The following is an 18,521-nucleotide window of genomic DNA, read 5'->3' as shown; positions in this document are numbered from 1 at the left end:
GGTGAAAGTGGGTGCCGCTTGGTCAACAGTCTTCATGAGGGATTTTCTCAGACATGGGAGGATACAACAAAAGAGAAGAGCAAAGATAAAAAGAAAAATTAGTATAGCCATACCAATATGCATTAAAGCCTTTTGCCATCCTGTCATCCAACCAAACCATCTTTCCCAGGGATCTTGTATCCCAGAATTCCTTTTCAACTCTATAGACAGGTCATTTAATTTCTCTATGGCTAATGTAACTTTACCATTAGGGCCTGTGTTTTCTGGGATATAGGTACAACATGTCAAGGTGTCGGGCAAAATTTTACAAACCCCTCCTTTTTCGGCTAAGATCATATCTAGGGCCATTCTATTCTGAAAAGCCATTTGGGATGTGGCCTGCAATTGTTCGGCCAATCCCTGGAGGGCGTCTCTGGTATAATTAACAAAACGCTGTTGATTATAATAAATGTAATTAATCCAATTTAAATTCTTGTTTGTGGTAACTATGGCAAAAAGTGATTCAAATCCTGCAGCAACTTCATCTCTTGCTTTAAATTCATTGGGCACCCCCCTAGGCACCCCAATGGCATCAATATAAACATGAGGATCAAAACTTCCTTTTACTGGGGCTTCACGCTTAACCTTAGTGTGCCTGGACTCATGGGTGACGAGGTGTGTATCAGAGATGATATGTATAGGCATAATAGCTTTAGCCAAAGTACACTCCCCCCACCACTCCTTGTCCATTCTGGATCTTAGCTGTAAATCCCCACACAACCAGTAGATGTCCCCTAATGACCTGGTGTGAAACTGCAACAAGTTCATAGAGACACTCCTGTAGGTAGCACAATACCCCTTAGAGAAGTTACCCAAGAATTTACCAATTCCATCATAATTAGCATAACAAGTGTAATTACCTTTATACACGGTAATACCATCTGGGGGTTTGACATCCTTGGTTAGGAGAGGATACTCCTTTGTCCATGCAATACATATGGACCTGTTAAAATCATAGTGATAGGCAAAAAGGCTTAAAACACATTCCTCTATATCTACTGGCAGGATTAGAGGTACAGTACCCAGGTGAGGCCGGGCACCACCACACACATAGCATGCAGTCTTATTATGCTTATTAGCATTATATTTCATCCATTCTAACCATAAATTTACATCATTAAAACCTGTTTCAGCGGCCATGGTATCTTCAAAGGTGGGGTTAGCAATGGCCATCATGTCTTGAAAGGTCTGGATATGAGGTTTTAATGGGTTAGGGACCATATGGGTGGCCCCTTGCCACTCAGAAGAGTTGCACATATCTTTTAAGAAGAAATGCCCTAATTTACGGTAGGAACCCTTTTTCCAATACATTCCCATCACATACTGGTCTGCATCCGTTGGGCTTGGATGCTCAATGTTAAGGATTAATTTCATTGGTGTACCTCCCCCAGGCTTTCTCAAAGTCATTCTCTGGAGAAGGGATCTACCTTGATCATCTACTTTAGATAAGGCACTTTTTGGTTTGTAACCCCAGGCAGGCCCGGCATTCCATCCCGCCGCCCCCCAATGGTTACAATTGTGCCCCCATTGCTTGTCAACTACACAAACATATGGGTCTTTTGAATGAGGGATATCTCTGTAAATACTCTGGATTTGTGATGTGGGGAACGGGCATTTTACAATATCACAATAGTCAAAGGTGTAAGTAGCCACATGGGTGCATGATGAATTATACCAGAAGGTATACCCACTAATATCTTTGGTGATGGCTACTTGTTGGGCCTTTATGAGGCTAATTAAGGAGAAGATGTACCAGAGGTACATGCTTGTGCGGTATCTGCTTCCTCGGGGGCTGGAGATTTCTTGCAGTGGGAAGCGTGGATCCAATTTGGCCTACCGGCCAGTTTGACGGAGGTTGCGGTAATCAGGAGAACTTGGAATGGACCGTCAAATCTTGGTTCCAGGGTATTTTTCCGCACAAACTTCTTGACCAGAACCCAATCTCCGGGAAGCAGGTTATGGGTACCTGTATCCAATTCGGGATCTGGAATTGAAGAGAAAACTTGGGCATGTATTTTGTTTAAGGCACTTGCAAGTTCAGTTACATAATCTACTAAAACATCTGATTGGAGCTGTAACTGCTGCGGATAATAACAACCTAGTCTGGGTGCTGTCCCAAATAGAATCTCATATGGGGACAGTGAATGCTTCCCTCTAGGTGTGTGCCTAACACTAAATAAAGCTATTGACAGGCTTTCTGGCCAGGGCATTTTCGTTTCTTGTGACATTTTTAACATTCTGGCTTTTAGGGTGCCATTCATGCGCTCTACTTTACCACTACTTTGTGGGTGGTAAGGGGTGTGGAAGGCTAGGGTCACCCCTAGAGCAGTCCAAATTTCTTTAGTCACTGTTGCTGTAAAGGCTGGGCCTTGATCACTTTCAATGACTTCTGGGAGTCCGAACCTACATACTATTTCTGTAAGTAGGCGTCTTGCGGTTGTTTTTGCAGTGATATTGGCCACTGGGTAGGCCTCTGGCCATCCTGAGAACATGTCCACTATGACTAGTGCATATTCATGGGGCCCACTCTTGGGCATTTGGATGTGGTCAATTTGAATTCGCTGGAAGGGGTACATGGGCTTTGTCAGGTGTTTTGCAGGCACCTTGATTGGTCTTCCTGGATTGCATTTTGCACAAATGACACAGGCCTTACAGAAGCTGCTGATCAATGTTGTGATTCCGGGTGCTTCATAATACTTCTGTATGAGGGCGGCCATCAATTCCTTTGACAGGTGTGCAGGCCCATGTGCCCATTGGACAACTGCTGGATATAAATTTTTTGGAAGACAAAATTTGAAGTTGTTGTAATATACTCCGTCCTTTTGGACGGCTCCTTTCTTTTTCCATTTCTGGATTTCTTCAGGAGTGACTGCAGCTTGCTGTTCTCGCAAAATTCGCAAATCAGTAGGAAGAGTTTGCAGAGCAAAAATAGGGACTTCTTCTTCTTCTTCTTGTCCGGACACTTCTTCATCCACTTCCTGCAGATCCCTGGCTGCTAGCTTAGCAGCCTGATCAGCCAAATGGTTGCCCTTTGCTTCATCTGTATCCAATTTCCCATGGGCCTTTACCTTCAAAACGGCCACTTCTTCAGGGAGTAGGAGGGCATCCATTAGCTCCTTGATTGCAGTACTATGCTTGACTGGTGTACCGGCGGTGGTGAGAAATCCTCTTGTCTTCCAAATTAGGCCGAAGTCATGTGCCACACCCAGAGCATATCTTGAATCTGTATAGATGTTGGCACGTTTTCCTTCGGAAATTTTGCATGCTGAAGTCAGAGCCTGTAATTCAGCTTCTTGCGCAAGCATTGCTGGCGGTAAGGATGATGATTTGATAACTTCGTCTGTTGTGGTTACGGCATATCCTGTATGATATCTTCCTTCTTCATCAGCATATCTTGAGCCGTCCACAAACAGGGTAAAATCTGGATCTTGTAATGGATTCTCATGCACAGTTGGTAGGTGCACTGTCTCCATTTTCATCTGTTCAAAACAGTCATGAGGTGTTTCGGGGTCATAATCATTCACTATGATCAGATCTTGAAATTCTTTTTCTAGGAAGTGGCGTGGCCATGCTTCCAGAAGGTCAGTTGTTGGGTATTTGACAATACCATTTTCCTGTAGCTGTTCTTCATCCATGGTGGCCCACAACTTTGCCATGGGCCCAAGATCATTCCATGACCTTGTCTTCAATTTGGTAACAGGAATATGTGGGATAGCAGTATCCCAATGGCGGTAGAGGTAGTTAAGTTGTTGAGGTAGTTGGACCAAGACCATGCTATTGCCTTCAGAGTCACAATAGAAATCTTGAGCAGTGAGCTTCACATCAGTCCAGTGGTAAAGCTCATCTTCATAGCAAGGTTCGGGAGTAATGTCTGGTTTGTACCACATGGTACAGAAGGCGTAATCTGGGCCTTCACAGAGAGGCTTCTCATCTTCATAAAATGTCAAATGTGGATGCATGACTTTCTTGATACATCCACAAAGCAGGTAAATGTAGGTTTCATCTGTGATAAATCCATAATAGATACCCCCCTCAGGGAGTGGAAGAAGAGTGGATGGGTTAAGAACTTGACATCTTTGGATGGAAATGTTGTCAGGTAGAAGAAGATGGCACTGGAGGCGTAGGTGTCTGGCTGGAGACACGTGCTTGAGCTGGACTTGGTTGATGATGGCAGAAATGTCATGAGGGGCCAAAACAACCAGAGGGTGGCCAAGGACCAGGTCTGAGGTTCTTTCTATGAGCTCTCTTGCAGCAAAAACAGCCCTGAGACAGGAAGGAGTCCCTCTGGCCACAATGTCCAGTTGACATGAGAAATATCCAATAGGCCTCTGGCAGTCTCTTAAGTCATTAGTTTGGGTGAGAACTCCTGTTGCATGGCCTTGTCTTTCAGAGACAAATAATTTGAAAGGTTTTGAGTAGTCAGGTAGGCCCAAGGCAGGAGCAGAAGCAATGGCACGTTTGAGAGCATTGAAATTGTCCAGAGCTTCATTAGGCAAACAGAAAGGGTCAGACTTAAGTGCGTCATAGAGAGGTTGCATGAGCAGGGAGGCTTCTGGGATCCATGCTCTGCAGTAGGAAATGAGGCCTAGGAAGGCATGGAGAGATTTTGAAGTCCTTGGAGTTGGAATATCCAGTACAGCTCTCACCCGGTCCCGGGTAAGATGTCTGGTACCTTGAGATAGGCAATGTCCAAGGAAAATTACTGAGGGTTGGCAGAACTGTAGCTTGATGAGCGAAGCTTTGCATCCTTGTTCTGCCAAATAACAAAGCAGACTAATTGAGCACTTTTCAGTAGTGGGTATGTCATCTCCACAGAGCAGCAAATCATCCACATACTGGAGCAGAACAACTTCTGGGTGCTCAGCTTGCCATGGGTCAAGGATGGTGGCCATGGCCTTTGCAAATTGACTTGGTGAATTTTGTGCCCCTTGGGGCATGACAGTCCAGGTATACTGTTGCATCTCATGAGTGAAAGCAAACAGGTATTGGCAGGATGGGTACAGTGGGACACTGAAAAAGGCATTTGCTAGGTCAATGACTGTGAAAAATTTTGCAGATGGTGGGACTCCAGAGAGCAGAGTATGGGGATTTGGTACAAGAGGGGTGTCCAGGACGGTAGCTTCATTGACAGCACGGAGATCCTGAACCATCCTGTACTTCTCTGGCTCACCTTTTGGAGTTTTCTTTTTCACAGGGAATAAAGGGGTGTTGCATTCAGATTTACATTTCACCAGGGCACCCTTCTCCAAGAGTGCCTTGATGTGGGTAGAAATGGCAGCAGCCTGTGCTGGTTTTAGTGGATATTGTGGTTTTCTTGGTAATTTAGCTCCTGGAATAAGCTTTACCACCACAGGGGGAACATTTAGGTGACCTATGTCCTCTGGGCCTGAGGACCATAACTTGGCGGGCACCTGTGTTTTTAATGCCTCTGGGAAATTGGACCTTAATTCTGCTGCTTTCTCACGGGGCTTTTCTAAATGCAGCATTAGAGGCAAGGAGCACAAGGCTGAGGTGTCTGATTCAGATAGAGGTGTGGACATTTCTACCTGCCCATCCGGGGTGAAGGTGATGGATGCTTGCAGGCGTGAGAGAACATCAGCACCTAACAGGTTAATTGGGCATGTGGAGGATACCACAAAGCGAGCAAGCAGGCTAGAGCCAACTCGTAATGGAGTTGTTAAAGGGCTATGTCTTGGCTGGCCATCTACTCCAACACAAGAAACATCAATATTTGACAGAAATGATGGGTCTGGCAGGTCTTGTTCTCGCAGAACACTACGGGCTGCACCTGTGTCAACTAGAAATGTGGTAGGGTGGCCTTCAATGGGCAAGGTCACTGTGGCAAGTGGCCCCCCCTTATCCCCTGTAGACACTGCCATTACAGGGGTTACAGACACAGGCTTGCCAATTTCCTAATCATCGGGTTCCTCAATTATCGGAACCTCTTTCTCGGCCTTGGGGGCCGGGGCAGGCCTGGATGGCTTTCTTGGCTCTCTTTTGGGTTCTGGGCAATCACTTTTAAAATGCCCCTTAGCTTTACAATTAAAGCAATGGCCATCCTCCGGTCGGACGCCCTTGGGAACAGGGGTAGAGCGGGAGACCATGAGAGGAGCTGAGGCGGGTCTTCTTGGGGTCTGAGCAGATTCTAACCCTCTGGCAACTAAGAGCAGGGTATCCAGAGGAACAACCTTATATTCTGGGCGGGCAGCAATAATTCCCTTGCGTATAGAGTCTTTAACACCTTGGACAAACGCACCAGACAACATTTGTGAATGAATCTTGTCAGTAAGATCAAACCCCAAATCTGTAAACATTTGATACAGTCTTGCATGAAACCTTTCCACTGATTCTCCTTTATCTTGAATAACATCAGTAAGGCCAGCAGCCTGATCTGCAAGTTTGTCCTTAGCCCATTCTCTTAATTGGGTGCAAAAAGTTACTCCAGAGGGGTAATCAACGTCACTGCTGAGCAGATCTGTACTGAGGTGTCGGGCCATGCTCGGCCAATATGCATCCCCTGCTTTAATAGCACAAATGCTCAGTAGATCACGCCATGCGGCGGAATAAGTCTTTTGAATTTGAACTATCCCTCGGTAGAAGGGCATAGGCTGCTTTTCTGGGTCAGGGAGTGATTTCATTAAAGCACTAGCTTGAGTGGGGTTGAAAGCAACATATTTAGGAGGGGCCCGTTCTCCCCGACCCTTGTGGCCAAAGGGGTCATCGATAGAACGATGAGCTGAGGCTCCCGCAGCAACCTCCGATGAGACATGGGACACCCTGTCCTCCTCCTCATCATCGAACTCTATGATATTGGCTCTTTTACGCGGTGCAGGGCCCGCGTGAGGTGAAAGGATCGGGGGTTGGGAATGAGCCCCCGATGCAGGGGTGGCCAGCGAGTCATAACCTGGGGACAGGTAGTCACCGGGGATTACCGGCATCAGGGCTGAACTGGGGGCCGCCATATTGGAGGCGGGGAAAGGAGTTGCATTGGGATTAAGGGAAGAAGTGGCGGCCATGTTTGATATGGGCACTTCCGGGGCAGACTGAGCCGGACTGGGCATGACCGGAACCTGGGGAGTGGCTTGGGGAAAGGGAGGGTAACCGGGGTAGGGCAGGGCCATGGGATATGGGAAGGGGTAGGGCCAGGCAGGGGAGGGCAGGAGAGTAGGGTGGGTGGGTACATTTAAGGAGGTAGGATATTGGACTGGGGCGGAGCTGGTTATGGGAGGAGACAGGACGGGATTGGTAGGGATGGATGCAGAAAGAGGAGGGGTAGTTAGTTGGGCGGGTGCTGACGGGAGGGGATTAGCCATGGAGAGGGATTGCAGGGAGGAAATGGCAGATGAGATGTTAGGATTAGGCATGGAAGGGAGCGTGGGGATGGCTGAGGATGATGGGACTGTTAGGGAAGGGGAAGGGGTAAAGAAAGATCCGTCAGAATTCAGGACCGGGCAGACAGGGGAGGTGATGGGATGGGATTCGGGAGGATCGGGAGTGGGGAACATAGTCAGCTGGCTATCACCTATTGCTGACTGAACCTTGGGGATAGACATCCCCTGGGCGCCATTTTGGGGCGCCGGCTGAGGGTAAACCCCAGCAACACAATTCTTATGCTACACAAACAATTTTACACCTTTGTGATTTATCTCTTCCTCAACCCAACCTTCTAACTGAATAGCCTTCGCTACTCTGTACCATGCTTCAGCAGTCTTTAATAAACCATTGTCTGTAAGCTTGCCTTTCATTTCTGCCAGTAACTTTCGCCAGCTTTCTGGTTGCAATCTTCCACATGAAGGCACAGCAATTTTACATACTTTTGCAATCTTCTCAACACCTTTAACCATTTCTTCACCCTCTCTGTTCTCTACTAAATCACATGCTAACCAGCCCTTGCTGGGCTTATCTAAATCCTGTCCCATAGTCCCTTTACCCCTATACCAGCGTCCTAGATATAGAGAGAGAGAAGGAAAATTGAACAGGAACGTCTACAATGCTCGACTGCCACCCGAGAATCGTGGGACTTTCTCAGGTGCGTCTTCCCAAAACGTAGACCAGTCACTGAATCCGCCTACCCGGGGTGGTAGACACGGATTGGAGCGAGGTGAGAAGTGTGTGACCAATCACTTCTCTTTTAAGAGGAATGGGAGTGGATAGTATAATAATATAGAAAGTGTAGAAAAGATGAAAGGCAAGGAAAAATCCTTAGAGACAGACACAGGAGTACATGAGACTCCTCAATAAACAAACAAGACAACAATACAGTTGAAATACAGTGCATGCATCACAGTTCAAATTAAATCAACAGTAATTCCTTTCCTTTACTCGTGTGCTTACTCCAAAGTCACCTCCCTCAACCCCGTAGTGTCTCCACTACCTGCAGCCGCGGAAAACAACTGACACCGGTCCGAGTTCCGCCAGCCTCCCTCAACACGGCAGCCCACTGATGGTGTCTGCGCTACCCTCACCCTTGTAGTGCCCCTATAAAAACCCACTTTATAAGTCTCACTACTTCGTGGCGATGAAAACAGCAATGCCTGCCCGAATTCATCCACCACAAATAAAAAATTGGAATGGCTCCAGCTCAGCGCTCAAAGCTGGAGGGTACCACCACTCTGCAAGCAGAGTAACGTGCACAGAGAAGCTAGCTAGGCTATCAAAGTGGCACAAGAAGGACCCCTAGGAAACTATGAGTCTACACAATCTCCACAGATCCAACACACCTCTTTTTCCCTACAGCCCCAGCCACGAGGCTCCTAAAAGAGTTAAACAGGAAAAGATGACCCCCCAGGAACACATCCACAGGTCAACCCCCCTTTTTCCCTAAAAACACAGCACCGTGGTTCCTAAAAGGAGTAAAACAGGCAACAGAAGACCCAGGCAAATCCCCTCAGGTCCACCCCCCTTTATCCCAAAAGGGGCAAAATACAAACAAATAGACAGATATACTGAAGACCCAGGCAAGTCCCCTCAGGTCCACCCCCCTTTATCCCAAAAAGGGGAAAACAAGCAAGACAGAACCCCAGGCAAATCCCCTGCAGGTCCACCCCCCCTTTATCTCAAAATGGGGAAACAGGCAAACAATTCAAACACACCCAGGCAACAGATAGACTAAAATGCAGGTAAACAAGTGAGTAACGAGGCACCGGGCAAGATATTACCTGTCTTTGATGTCCTCCCGGGAAGCAGTCACAGACACGTGGACGGGTCAATCAAAGGGGCCGGAACATACCGGTGGCTCTGCAGAAGTCTCTACCGTGTACCTGGAGGTGATCAGTCTCCTTTCCTTCCCCCTGGATTCCTCCGTCCACCCTTGTCTTCCTTAGGACGGCTCACCGGCCGGACATAGCCCGGTGCCCCACGTTGGGCGCCAAGTTGTTATGGTACTTTTTAGCAGTAAACCAAAATGTTTAAATGTCTATCTGTTCCTGTCCAAATCAATAAAATTAAATTGCGTATATACGCTGAAGTAATTAAGTCTGACACACAAGGTTCAGGTTAAAATAACTTCGAGAAAATTTATTGGCAAGTGAGTAAAAAGCGGACACGCAGGCCCTTTTAAGAGACATTTTACGTCATCATTGATTATTAGAATATCAGCAAATAAACATCATTAATTGGATTAATTGTTAAGTGTCGGGATTAGTGTCCACCTATCAATATTATTAATTGGCTCAAAAACTAAGTGGTTAGTCCCGTGTCCACCCACCAAGAGGTGGGATTGTTCTGGACACAGGTGGGGGACAAGGGGTCTTGAGCGTCATTTTACACAGTCGGTGATCTCAGGCCTCGTGGCCAGGTGCAAGGTCTCTTATGAATAGAACATTTCATTACTACTGTGTTCTCATGGCCTTCAAATTATACTATGTTGCAAATCTAAGGAAAAGTCAGCAATTCCTGTGTTAATCATGTCTTTATAGAAAATACAGTCTTTGTCTATTGTACTAGATGTGCTGGGAAATTCTGTCATGTAAGGTGGTTTTAAAATGAACAAGTTAGGTTATGAGGACAAAATGGAGGATTGAAGAAGTCAGGTTAGGAGGACAAAATGGAGGATTGTCACAGTATCAAGTTAAAATGGAGTTAGTGCAATAATTAAATACACATACAATAAGGATTTTTAAATAATCCCACATCAAAAGGATGCAGGTTGGGCAGGTAACACAACATAGTGGAAGCAGGATGTGGATGCCTTTCTTGTGGCCTAACATCATCATATGAACTCATTCAAAGACAAACGCACAAACAGAAACTGGATATAAATGATCATTCATGTTAAGCCTCAGTTGGTGGTTGTCTTTAATACATACAGACATGTAACTTCGGATTTATTTTCACCGTTAAATAGGTGACCTTAAATTACCTTTAATCAGTAAAGAAGCTTATTAAACATCATGGGCTTAGAAATAATAAATACATTTGGCATTTACATGTTTTGTGCCTTAATATACTGATATTAAATTAAATAGTGGGAACCTTTATGTCATAGTAAACTAATGGGATCTCTTAAAACATCCATAAACCTCTCTTGTTTTTCCCTTGTTTTTCTCTCCCTCCTTTTCAAATGTCTTAAACTTCCCAGTTTAGAATCAGTCAGTGTTATGTCTTTTTTCTAATGCTAAACATAAGTATATGTGAAGAACTAACTAGATGGATTAAAAACCCATTTGTATAGAACTAATTCGATGACTATTAATATGTCTGCACTCTTAGGGTTTTACCAACTGGAACAAACGAGACTTTAACCAGTTCATTAAAGCTAATGAGAAGTACGGACGCGATGACATTGATAACATTGCTCGAGAGGTGGAAGGGAAGACACCAGAGGAAGTCATGGAATACTCAGGTGTGCTGTTATTTAAACTGGCACTTTTATCAAAATTTGAGTTCACTCTCCATTGGCACTTTGAAATCTATCTATCTATCTATCTATCTATCGGTATCTATCTATCGGTATCTATCTATCGGTATCTATCTATCGGTATCTATCTATCTATCTATCTCATTATTATTATTATTATAATTGTTCCTTATGTATAAAGGCAGTAAATGAGGGATGTACATTCTACTGATGAACAGGGTACCTCCTATAAATAAATAATGATAATAAAATCTGTAAAGTATGACCTTAAATACTAGTTCTTTTGATTATACAATCGGTTCACTTGTCCTATGATCAGTGTGATTGCCTTGACCTTATCTGGGTGCCCTTGCTGCTTGTGGACTGACATAATGCTGCACCAGCTGCTATCCAGGGGTTTTCTCAACTATGATAACTACCTGGGTGGTGAACTGTAAGCGTTATTTCCATCGATATCTATCAAAAGTTACAGGTGTGCAGGTGGCTTTTATTTTTATTGACTTGGATTTCTGGGTGGCGTTTCTTTTTGTTGGCATATTTGAGGTGTGCTCTGTAATACAGGCTGACAGGTGACTGACTACAAATGAAACAGCAGGCTCTACTCCGATGCACAGCTGGTGGAACGTATGCCTGGAAGGTGGATGTCTTCCATGGTGTCAATGCGCTGTTGAGCTTGTGCAAGTGGAACTCCATAAACTGGCTCCAAAAATGGCCCAGGATATTGAAAGACTGTCGTACCTATCTGACATCCAGAGTGCTCGTCACAACACAATTACTGTGTCCACCAGCCACCTGCACGTTTTTTAACTTGAAAAGACTGATTATTACTATATTTTATTTGCTTATGGTTTATTTCTGCATATCACAGATGTCTTGACATATATCCATTGGAAATAGACACAAAAGAAAAAGGTCAGTTGCTGATTTTAGTTAAAGGGACACTCCACTGCCCCAATACAAAATAAGTAAAACAAACTAGATATATCCCAAATGAAAACTTACATGTATTTAATAATGTGTTTTTTTTTTTTTTTTTATTTATTGGGAGTAAATTTAAAAACAGATTGCAAAAGCTGCAGTTCTCTTGTCTGTAGCCCTTGAAAACCCTTCCCTTCTAACTCTGCCAAGAACGTGGCTGTCCAATCACAGACTTTCCAATGCAGTTAAATGAAAAGTCTTTACAAGGCATTTGCTCTGAGCAATTGCTGCCTCCTAAGTTTAGCTCCACTGAACTGACCAAATCAGAAAATAGCATAATTGTTATCTGCTTTACAAGTGTACCCATTTTAATTTATAAGAGTGTAAATTTCTATTGAAATCTGCACTTTTTACAAAATAAAAAAAAAGAACACACTCTTCACACATAGAGCTTTTCACCAAGTTAACGTTCTTTAGGGGTCTGCAGTGTCCCTTTAATCTAAGATCTTCCTGACAGCTTCACTGGAAATCAGTGTTTCATTAGCACAAGGTAATATTACATCTTAAGCCTTTATTCCATCCTAAAGTACTGCATAAAGAGCATATTAACCAATCCATCATTTTCTAAGGAAGAGCGACCGCACTGTCTAGATGTATAGATAACTCTAGAAATTTATTTAAGATGAACTTCAGAATGCAGAACATCTGACCACCTTCTTCTGATCAACTTTAAAGAAAGGTATAAATGGAAGAAAACCAAGAAATAAATATACGAAGCTTCTAAGACTTCTATAGTATGCTGGACAACAGACATTGTCCAGCGGACATACAGGATGAAAGGGTATTTATTTAAAGCATATTCTACAAGAGTGATGACAAATTCCTGGGCAGAAAAGGAGAAGGCTTCTACTGAAGACATTTTTAAAGCGGAAACTTGGTCTTATTTCATCACATTTATAAAACACTATAGGCTACACCTCCTTGTAGTATCCCAGGCAGGGCCGGATTAACATAGGGGCTGATGGAGCTGCAGCTCCAGGCCCATGGAATAGGCCCATTTAAAAAAAAAAAAAAATGAACTTTTTTTTTTTACACACTACTCTTAGGTTTGCCACCTGACTGGTATTTTAAGGCACAGCCTGTATTTGAGGCTGCCTGGCCGTGATGGTATTGCAGTAATACCGGCAATACTAATGCAAATATTTTTCTCAGTATAAACGGAGATCACTCTGCAATACCAGCACCGGCCAGTAGGGGTCACTGTGTATGGAGAGAGGCAGGGATAGGAAGGTACAGCATATCCCTGCCTCTCTCTACTCACTGATCCGCGGGGGAGCAGCTACACAGCACAGAGAGTTCAGACAGCAGCTCCCAGCCTGCAGAGACAGCCTACAGCTCAGGGAAGTGAGGGATGAGGGGAAAGGCATCAGGGAGACATGGAGACACTAGGGGACACATGGTGACACGAGACACTAGGGGACACTGGGAGACGTGGGGACACTGAGACACTAGGGGACACTGTGAGACATGGGGACACTGAGACACATGGGGATGCTGTGAGACATAGGTAGACACATTGGGACACAGAGACAATAGGGACACAGTGTCTCCATGTCTCCCATATGTCTGTGTCCCCATGTCTCCCAGCCAGTGTCTGTGTCCCCATGTCTCCCAGTGTCCCTATGTCTACCAGCCAGTGTCCCTAGTGTCCCCATGTCTCCCAGTGTCTGTGTCCCCATGCCACCCAATGTCTACATCCACATGTCTGTGTCCCCATTTCTCCCAGTGTCCCCAAATGTCTGTGTCCCCATGTCTCTCAGTGTCCCCATGTCTGTATCCACAAGTGCCCTCATGTCTCCCAGTCTCCCCAAGTGTCTCAGTGCCCCCATGTCTCTCAGTGTCTCTGTGTCCCCATGTCTCTGTGTCTCCTAGTATCCTAGTGACATGGGACACATAGACATGGGGACAAAGACACTAGGGGACAGGGCGACATGGGGACACTGACACTGTGATGCATAGGGACACTGATGCCAGGCTGGCCTTCCAATTCTTTGGACAGACATACCCCGTTTTTGGGCATGTTCGCCCCTTTTGGCAGTTCTGGTCATGTGATTCGCATCAGTGGCATACTCTTTTACCCCGCCCATTGGCTTCCTGCTTCACTGGAAACTGCTGTTGGTATGTGTAATGGATCACCTGGCACCCCGAGTGGGTACCTCCGTTGATGGATGCTCCTAGCGCTTCCTGAGGGCTCCAATTACTCCAGCCGACACCATAACCACCGTAGACTCCTCCAGAGAGCAAGGCAGGAACAAGCTCTTACAAGAGCTTAGTAATGATTTAGCAAGTGAGTATGACAAGCATAGCAATCCCTTGTAGCAGATTCCCCCAATAAGAGACGGCACTCCAAATTGAGGGTGAAGTAGAACTGAACTTTTAATCAAACACTCTGCTTTTATGCCAATTCTACAAACATAGTAACGCCCACAGGGTTTTGCAGAACAACCAATCCATACGTACAATACCCACAGACACTCCCACACAAAATCCTCCCCTCTGCCTGTGATATAATTACAGAACACAATGGGTTAATGTAATTATCACAGGCAGAGAAATACAGTTTTTACACATGTACTATAACTTTAAAAATATACATTCAATCTTTATAAATTACATATTCAAACTCAGCACACTTTAATTATAAACAAAATTCAGCCAATTCCATCCAGGGGTTAAAAAGTTAGCTGGAAGTCCTTTTATGACCGACCGCAAGCACATTTTCATACCCAAAACAGTTCCATAGATTTGGGCTGTGCGGTCGGTCAATTTCACACTGAAAAGTTCCATTCGAACATGCATTCGTCTCTGCAGCTGAAAATTCAGTGTAGGAGAAGGTAAGGGTCAGCGGTGTTCGTGGAACTGTGTAACTGATTTCAGTTCCATGAATTTGGCTCCACACACCGCTGACCGCATTTGAATGAACAAAAGATGGCGCCGCCACGTGTTCGTTTGTGCGAACGGCGGCCCCCCAGCAGTCAGCAATTTACCTACAGCAGGCTTCCAGCCTGGGAGGTAAATTGCCTGCACACTTCCACTTCTGGGTGGTCTGCCTGTGTGGTACTTGGTTCAGTAAGCCACATTTACTGAACCAAGTGGGAAAAGGGCACAAACAAAGTATATTAGGGGGACAGGGGACAGAGTCTTAAAGGGGCATTGTTCCTTCCCAAAAGTCACAGTATGTCCCCAGATGGTTCTTAAAGGGCCAGCAGCAGCATAATAAAATACAATATGCCCAAATACTGTATTTTAAGGCCAAATCTCCCAGGGGCCATAGTCAGGCAGGAGGCTGGCAAACAGGCTTCTCCAATGCCCAGTGACGAGGTTGGTTTCGCCACAGTATGGATTTACTTAAAAGATGAAAGCATAAATTAGATAAAGAGATTAGCATAGAGTATGTGTTTTCTTATAGCTGCATCCTTTGAGTTTCCCTCAAACACCATCTCCATCAGATACATGATGCTTGGGAGGTATGACTCTTTTAGTGTTTTTGGTCGATAAGATTCTGTAATTAGGCCCATCATAATTGTCAGCACCAGGCCCACTGGGCTCTTAATCCGGCCCTGATCCCAGGGGAAGCCACAAGTTTTGCCACACCTGCGACAAACACACCTACCCCGGGTTTGTAACCTTACCTGTTCGCTATGAAAAATTGTGCTGACAAGCATCCTGTTAATGTCTTACCTACACATTGGGTATTACGATGTATACAAAATGAAATGTCTTATCATTGTACCACTATGTTTATGCCAATATGCCTAACAAAGCACGAAAAATAAAGAATTCAAAATAACAAACACTATAGGCTAGACATCTTAGACTTCGCAGAAGCATAATTTGGGTGAAGGTGTTGCCAGCAGCTGTTGTTTAAGCCGTACCCACTCTGTATTTTGAAATATCTTTCTATTTCCCTCCTGCATTGCCCCTATATGTAAGGGAATACAGAATTGTTTTAATCAGTTATTTTTTGTACATTTATTCCCTTGTTTATTTATTAAATGTTTTGATACTTTGTCTTACTTATGAGTCTGTTTTTCTTTTTTATGATCTTGCTATTGCTGATGGTGGGATCCAAAAGTGCTGATATTTAAAGGGATTCTATTGGCAACAAAATTATTAAACATTATCTTAATGAAGCAGTTTTGGTGTACAGATCATGCCCCCAGTCTCACTGCTCAATTCTCTGCCATTTACAAGTTAAATCACTTTGTTTATGCAGTTCTAGTCACACCTCCCTGCATGTAACTTACACAGACTTCCTAAACACTTCATGCAAAGAGAGATCTAATATTTAAACTTCCTTTATTACACAATCTGTTGAAATTAAAATGTATTATCTTCTGCTCTGTTAATAGTCTGTTAGAGCCTGCAGGAGCCTTGTGTGTGATTACAGTTCTAATTACAGTGCAGTAGACAGACATTTCTCAAGTAAGATATGATTGTAAATTAAACCAGTTTTTCATGCTGGCTGTGGCATCACAGCCAGTGGGGGTGTGTATAGAGCTGCATAAACAGATATAAAAGTATTTTAACTCATAAATGGCAGAGAATTAAAGATACACTCTGCAATGAAGGTGACAAACTTTTTTAACGCATTATATAAATAATGCATTAAAAATAATTTAAAACAATTAAGCTAAGCAGTAATCTGTAAAAGAGCCTGTCAGGGGAGGTGTTGGTTTGTATAGCATAGCTTCCTTCAGTGATATCTGTTATCACCAAGGGAGTAGGCGTTCAGATGCAAAGATGTTTGCAGATTGCTGTAGTTATTAACCAACTATTCCAGGAAGATGGTTACTGGGAACCTCCTTGCACCATAACCTATGCATGGTTAATGCATTGTTATTGGTGGTTTGAATTCCATGTTATGGTATCCCAATTTGCTTTATTTAATCTATTTTGCCATTTTTAACCATCCCTCTGGATACTGCCATATTTCATTCCATGTGCCATTACCAAATATCATCTCTACCTTAAAGAGGAATTTCCACACACCTCTTTTTTGAATAATAGATTTACTTGTTACATATTTAACAAATGTTAACAAATGAAAAATAATAGCTCCATGTCAGTCATTGTACTTTGAACCTGGCTAGAGAATGCATAGTTACATAGTAGTCGAAAAAAGACTCAAGTCCACTGAGTTCAAATTTTAAAGCGCATATTTTTATTTTTATCCTGTTGATTAAAAAGTAGGCAAGCCCCCCACCACCACCCACCCCAAATTGAATCAAAGGCCAGTTATGCCACAAAAAGGGTAAAATATTTCATGACTTGATTCCATAAATATATTTCTCCCTGGATCAACAGCCCACATGCATGCTAATTTATTTATATTATTTTTCCCTTCCCCTCCCAATATGGCCACCGCCATTACCCTCCAAAATGGCCACCGTGGCCGACTGTAACCGATATGTATCCACTCTTGGGGAGTTATTTAACCCTTCTCCCCACCCTTATATGTTAGGGAGAGGCTTCACTCACTTTTATATACCCTCATATGTCCATCCCTGCACAGACCGTTCTGTTATTTAATTATTTCCTCACCCAATATGGCCGCCACCACTATTTTATCCTTTTTTCTTCCCTGCCAAGATGGCCGCCGCGATATTAATCATTATTTATATTTCTTTGGGGATTTATTTTAATTTTGATTTTGGCTCTTACTTCCCCCTCTGCAAATATAGATCTCCTCCGTGATGCTGGCAAATGCGATCGACGTGCCAGCATCACGAACTACACAGGGCACTGTTGCCAACTACAACTCCCATGAGGCATAGTGGCCATATGAATAGAACGCGTGTCACGTGTTTAAATTAAAAAGCTTATATCTTTTAATAGAACCCTCGTTCTAACCGTTTTATACATACTGATTTCTCAACTACAGTATTTTACTTGTGTAAACTCTAGTCCTATATTTGTATTGCACTAATGATTGCTGTATTGTGATTGGCTGGATAGTTATCTATGCAATTTTGGCGCCAAATTTAAAGTACCTTTTACCTATATATACTCTATAAGCCAGGATGTATATTTTTAATCCATTAAAAAAGACAGCTAGCGAAACGCGTTTGAATACTAATATTTTTGTGTTATTTTACTAAGAAAGGTTATTTGGTCACTACAACTGTTGTTTGTGCCAATTACCTTTTTTAAAAAAATATATATATTTTTATTTCCTGGCATTTTATTATCCTACTCAAAAAAATCCTAGGTAGGGATCATACCACCAACGTTGTCAGCAGAGAGCAGAAGTCTGCTCCACACTTGTGAGTATTACTGAAAAATAAGTTTTTGTACATAATAGTTTTATTATTGAGAGCACTGTTTCTACCTTTTCCGGATATCCTGCAGCCTCCCATTGGCGAGGCTGTTTTCCATCAAATCCTATAAGTGGGGATTGTACCACTGTACACCATTCAAGCTAGAGCTGGCCATAGCTCTGTGTAATGTGAGTGTAATACCGCTATTTTCCTACACTTTTGTCGACCAGATTTGACATATTGCACTACTGGTTTTCTCGTTGATCTTTTATGTGGATATCCAAACTATTTGAAAAGGCTATAATCCTCGGAGTCCAAGGCTACCTCACATCTCATCTTATGGCTATAGCTGCTTCCTCCCCTCTTAGTAGAGGCATCTTTTATGT

The 18,521-nt window shown here is 43.7% G+C and overlaps 1 protein-coding gene across 2 annotated transcripts in view; it reads left to right on the top strand.

The window, feature by feature from the left end:
- SMARCA1 (SWI/SNF related, matrix associated, actin dependent regulator of chromatin, subfamily a, member 1) overlaps nt 1–18,521 on the top strand; it is a 208,483-nt gene that overhangs the window by 169,674 nt on the left and 20,288 nt on the right. For both annotated transcript variants that reach the window (XM_063432114.1, XM_063432115.1), the window contains one exon: nt 10,750–10,882. In XM_063432114.1, coding sequence (XP_063288184.1) covers nt 10,750–10,882 — 133 coding nt within the window. The remainder of the gene's footprint in view (nt 1–10,749; nt 10,883–18,521) is intronic.

The sequence above is a fragment of the Pelobates fuscus genome, chromosome 9 (genome assembly GCF_036172605.1).
Source record: "Pelobates fuscus isolate aPelFus1 chromosome 9, aPelFus1.pri, whole genome shotgun sequence".
Lineage (NCBI taxonomy): Eukaryota > Metazoa > Chordata > Amphibia > Anura > Pelobatidae > Pelobates > Pelobates fuscus.
This window is presented reverse-complemented; position numbering and strand designations above follow the sequence as displayed.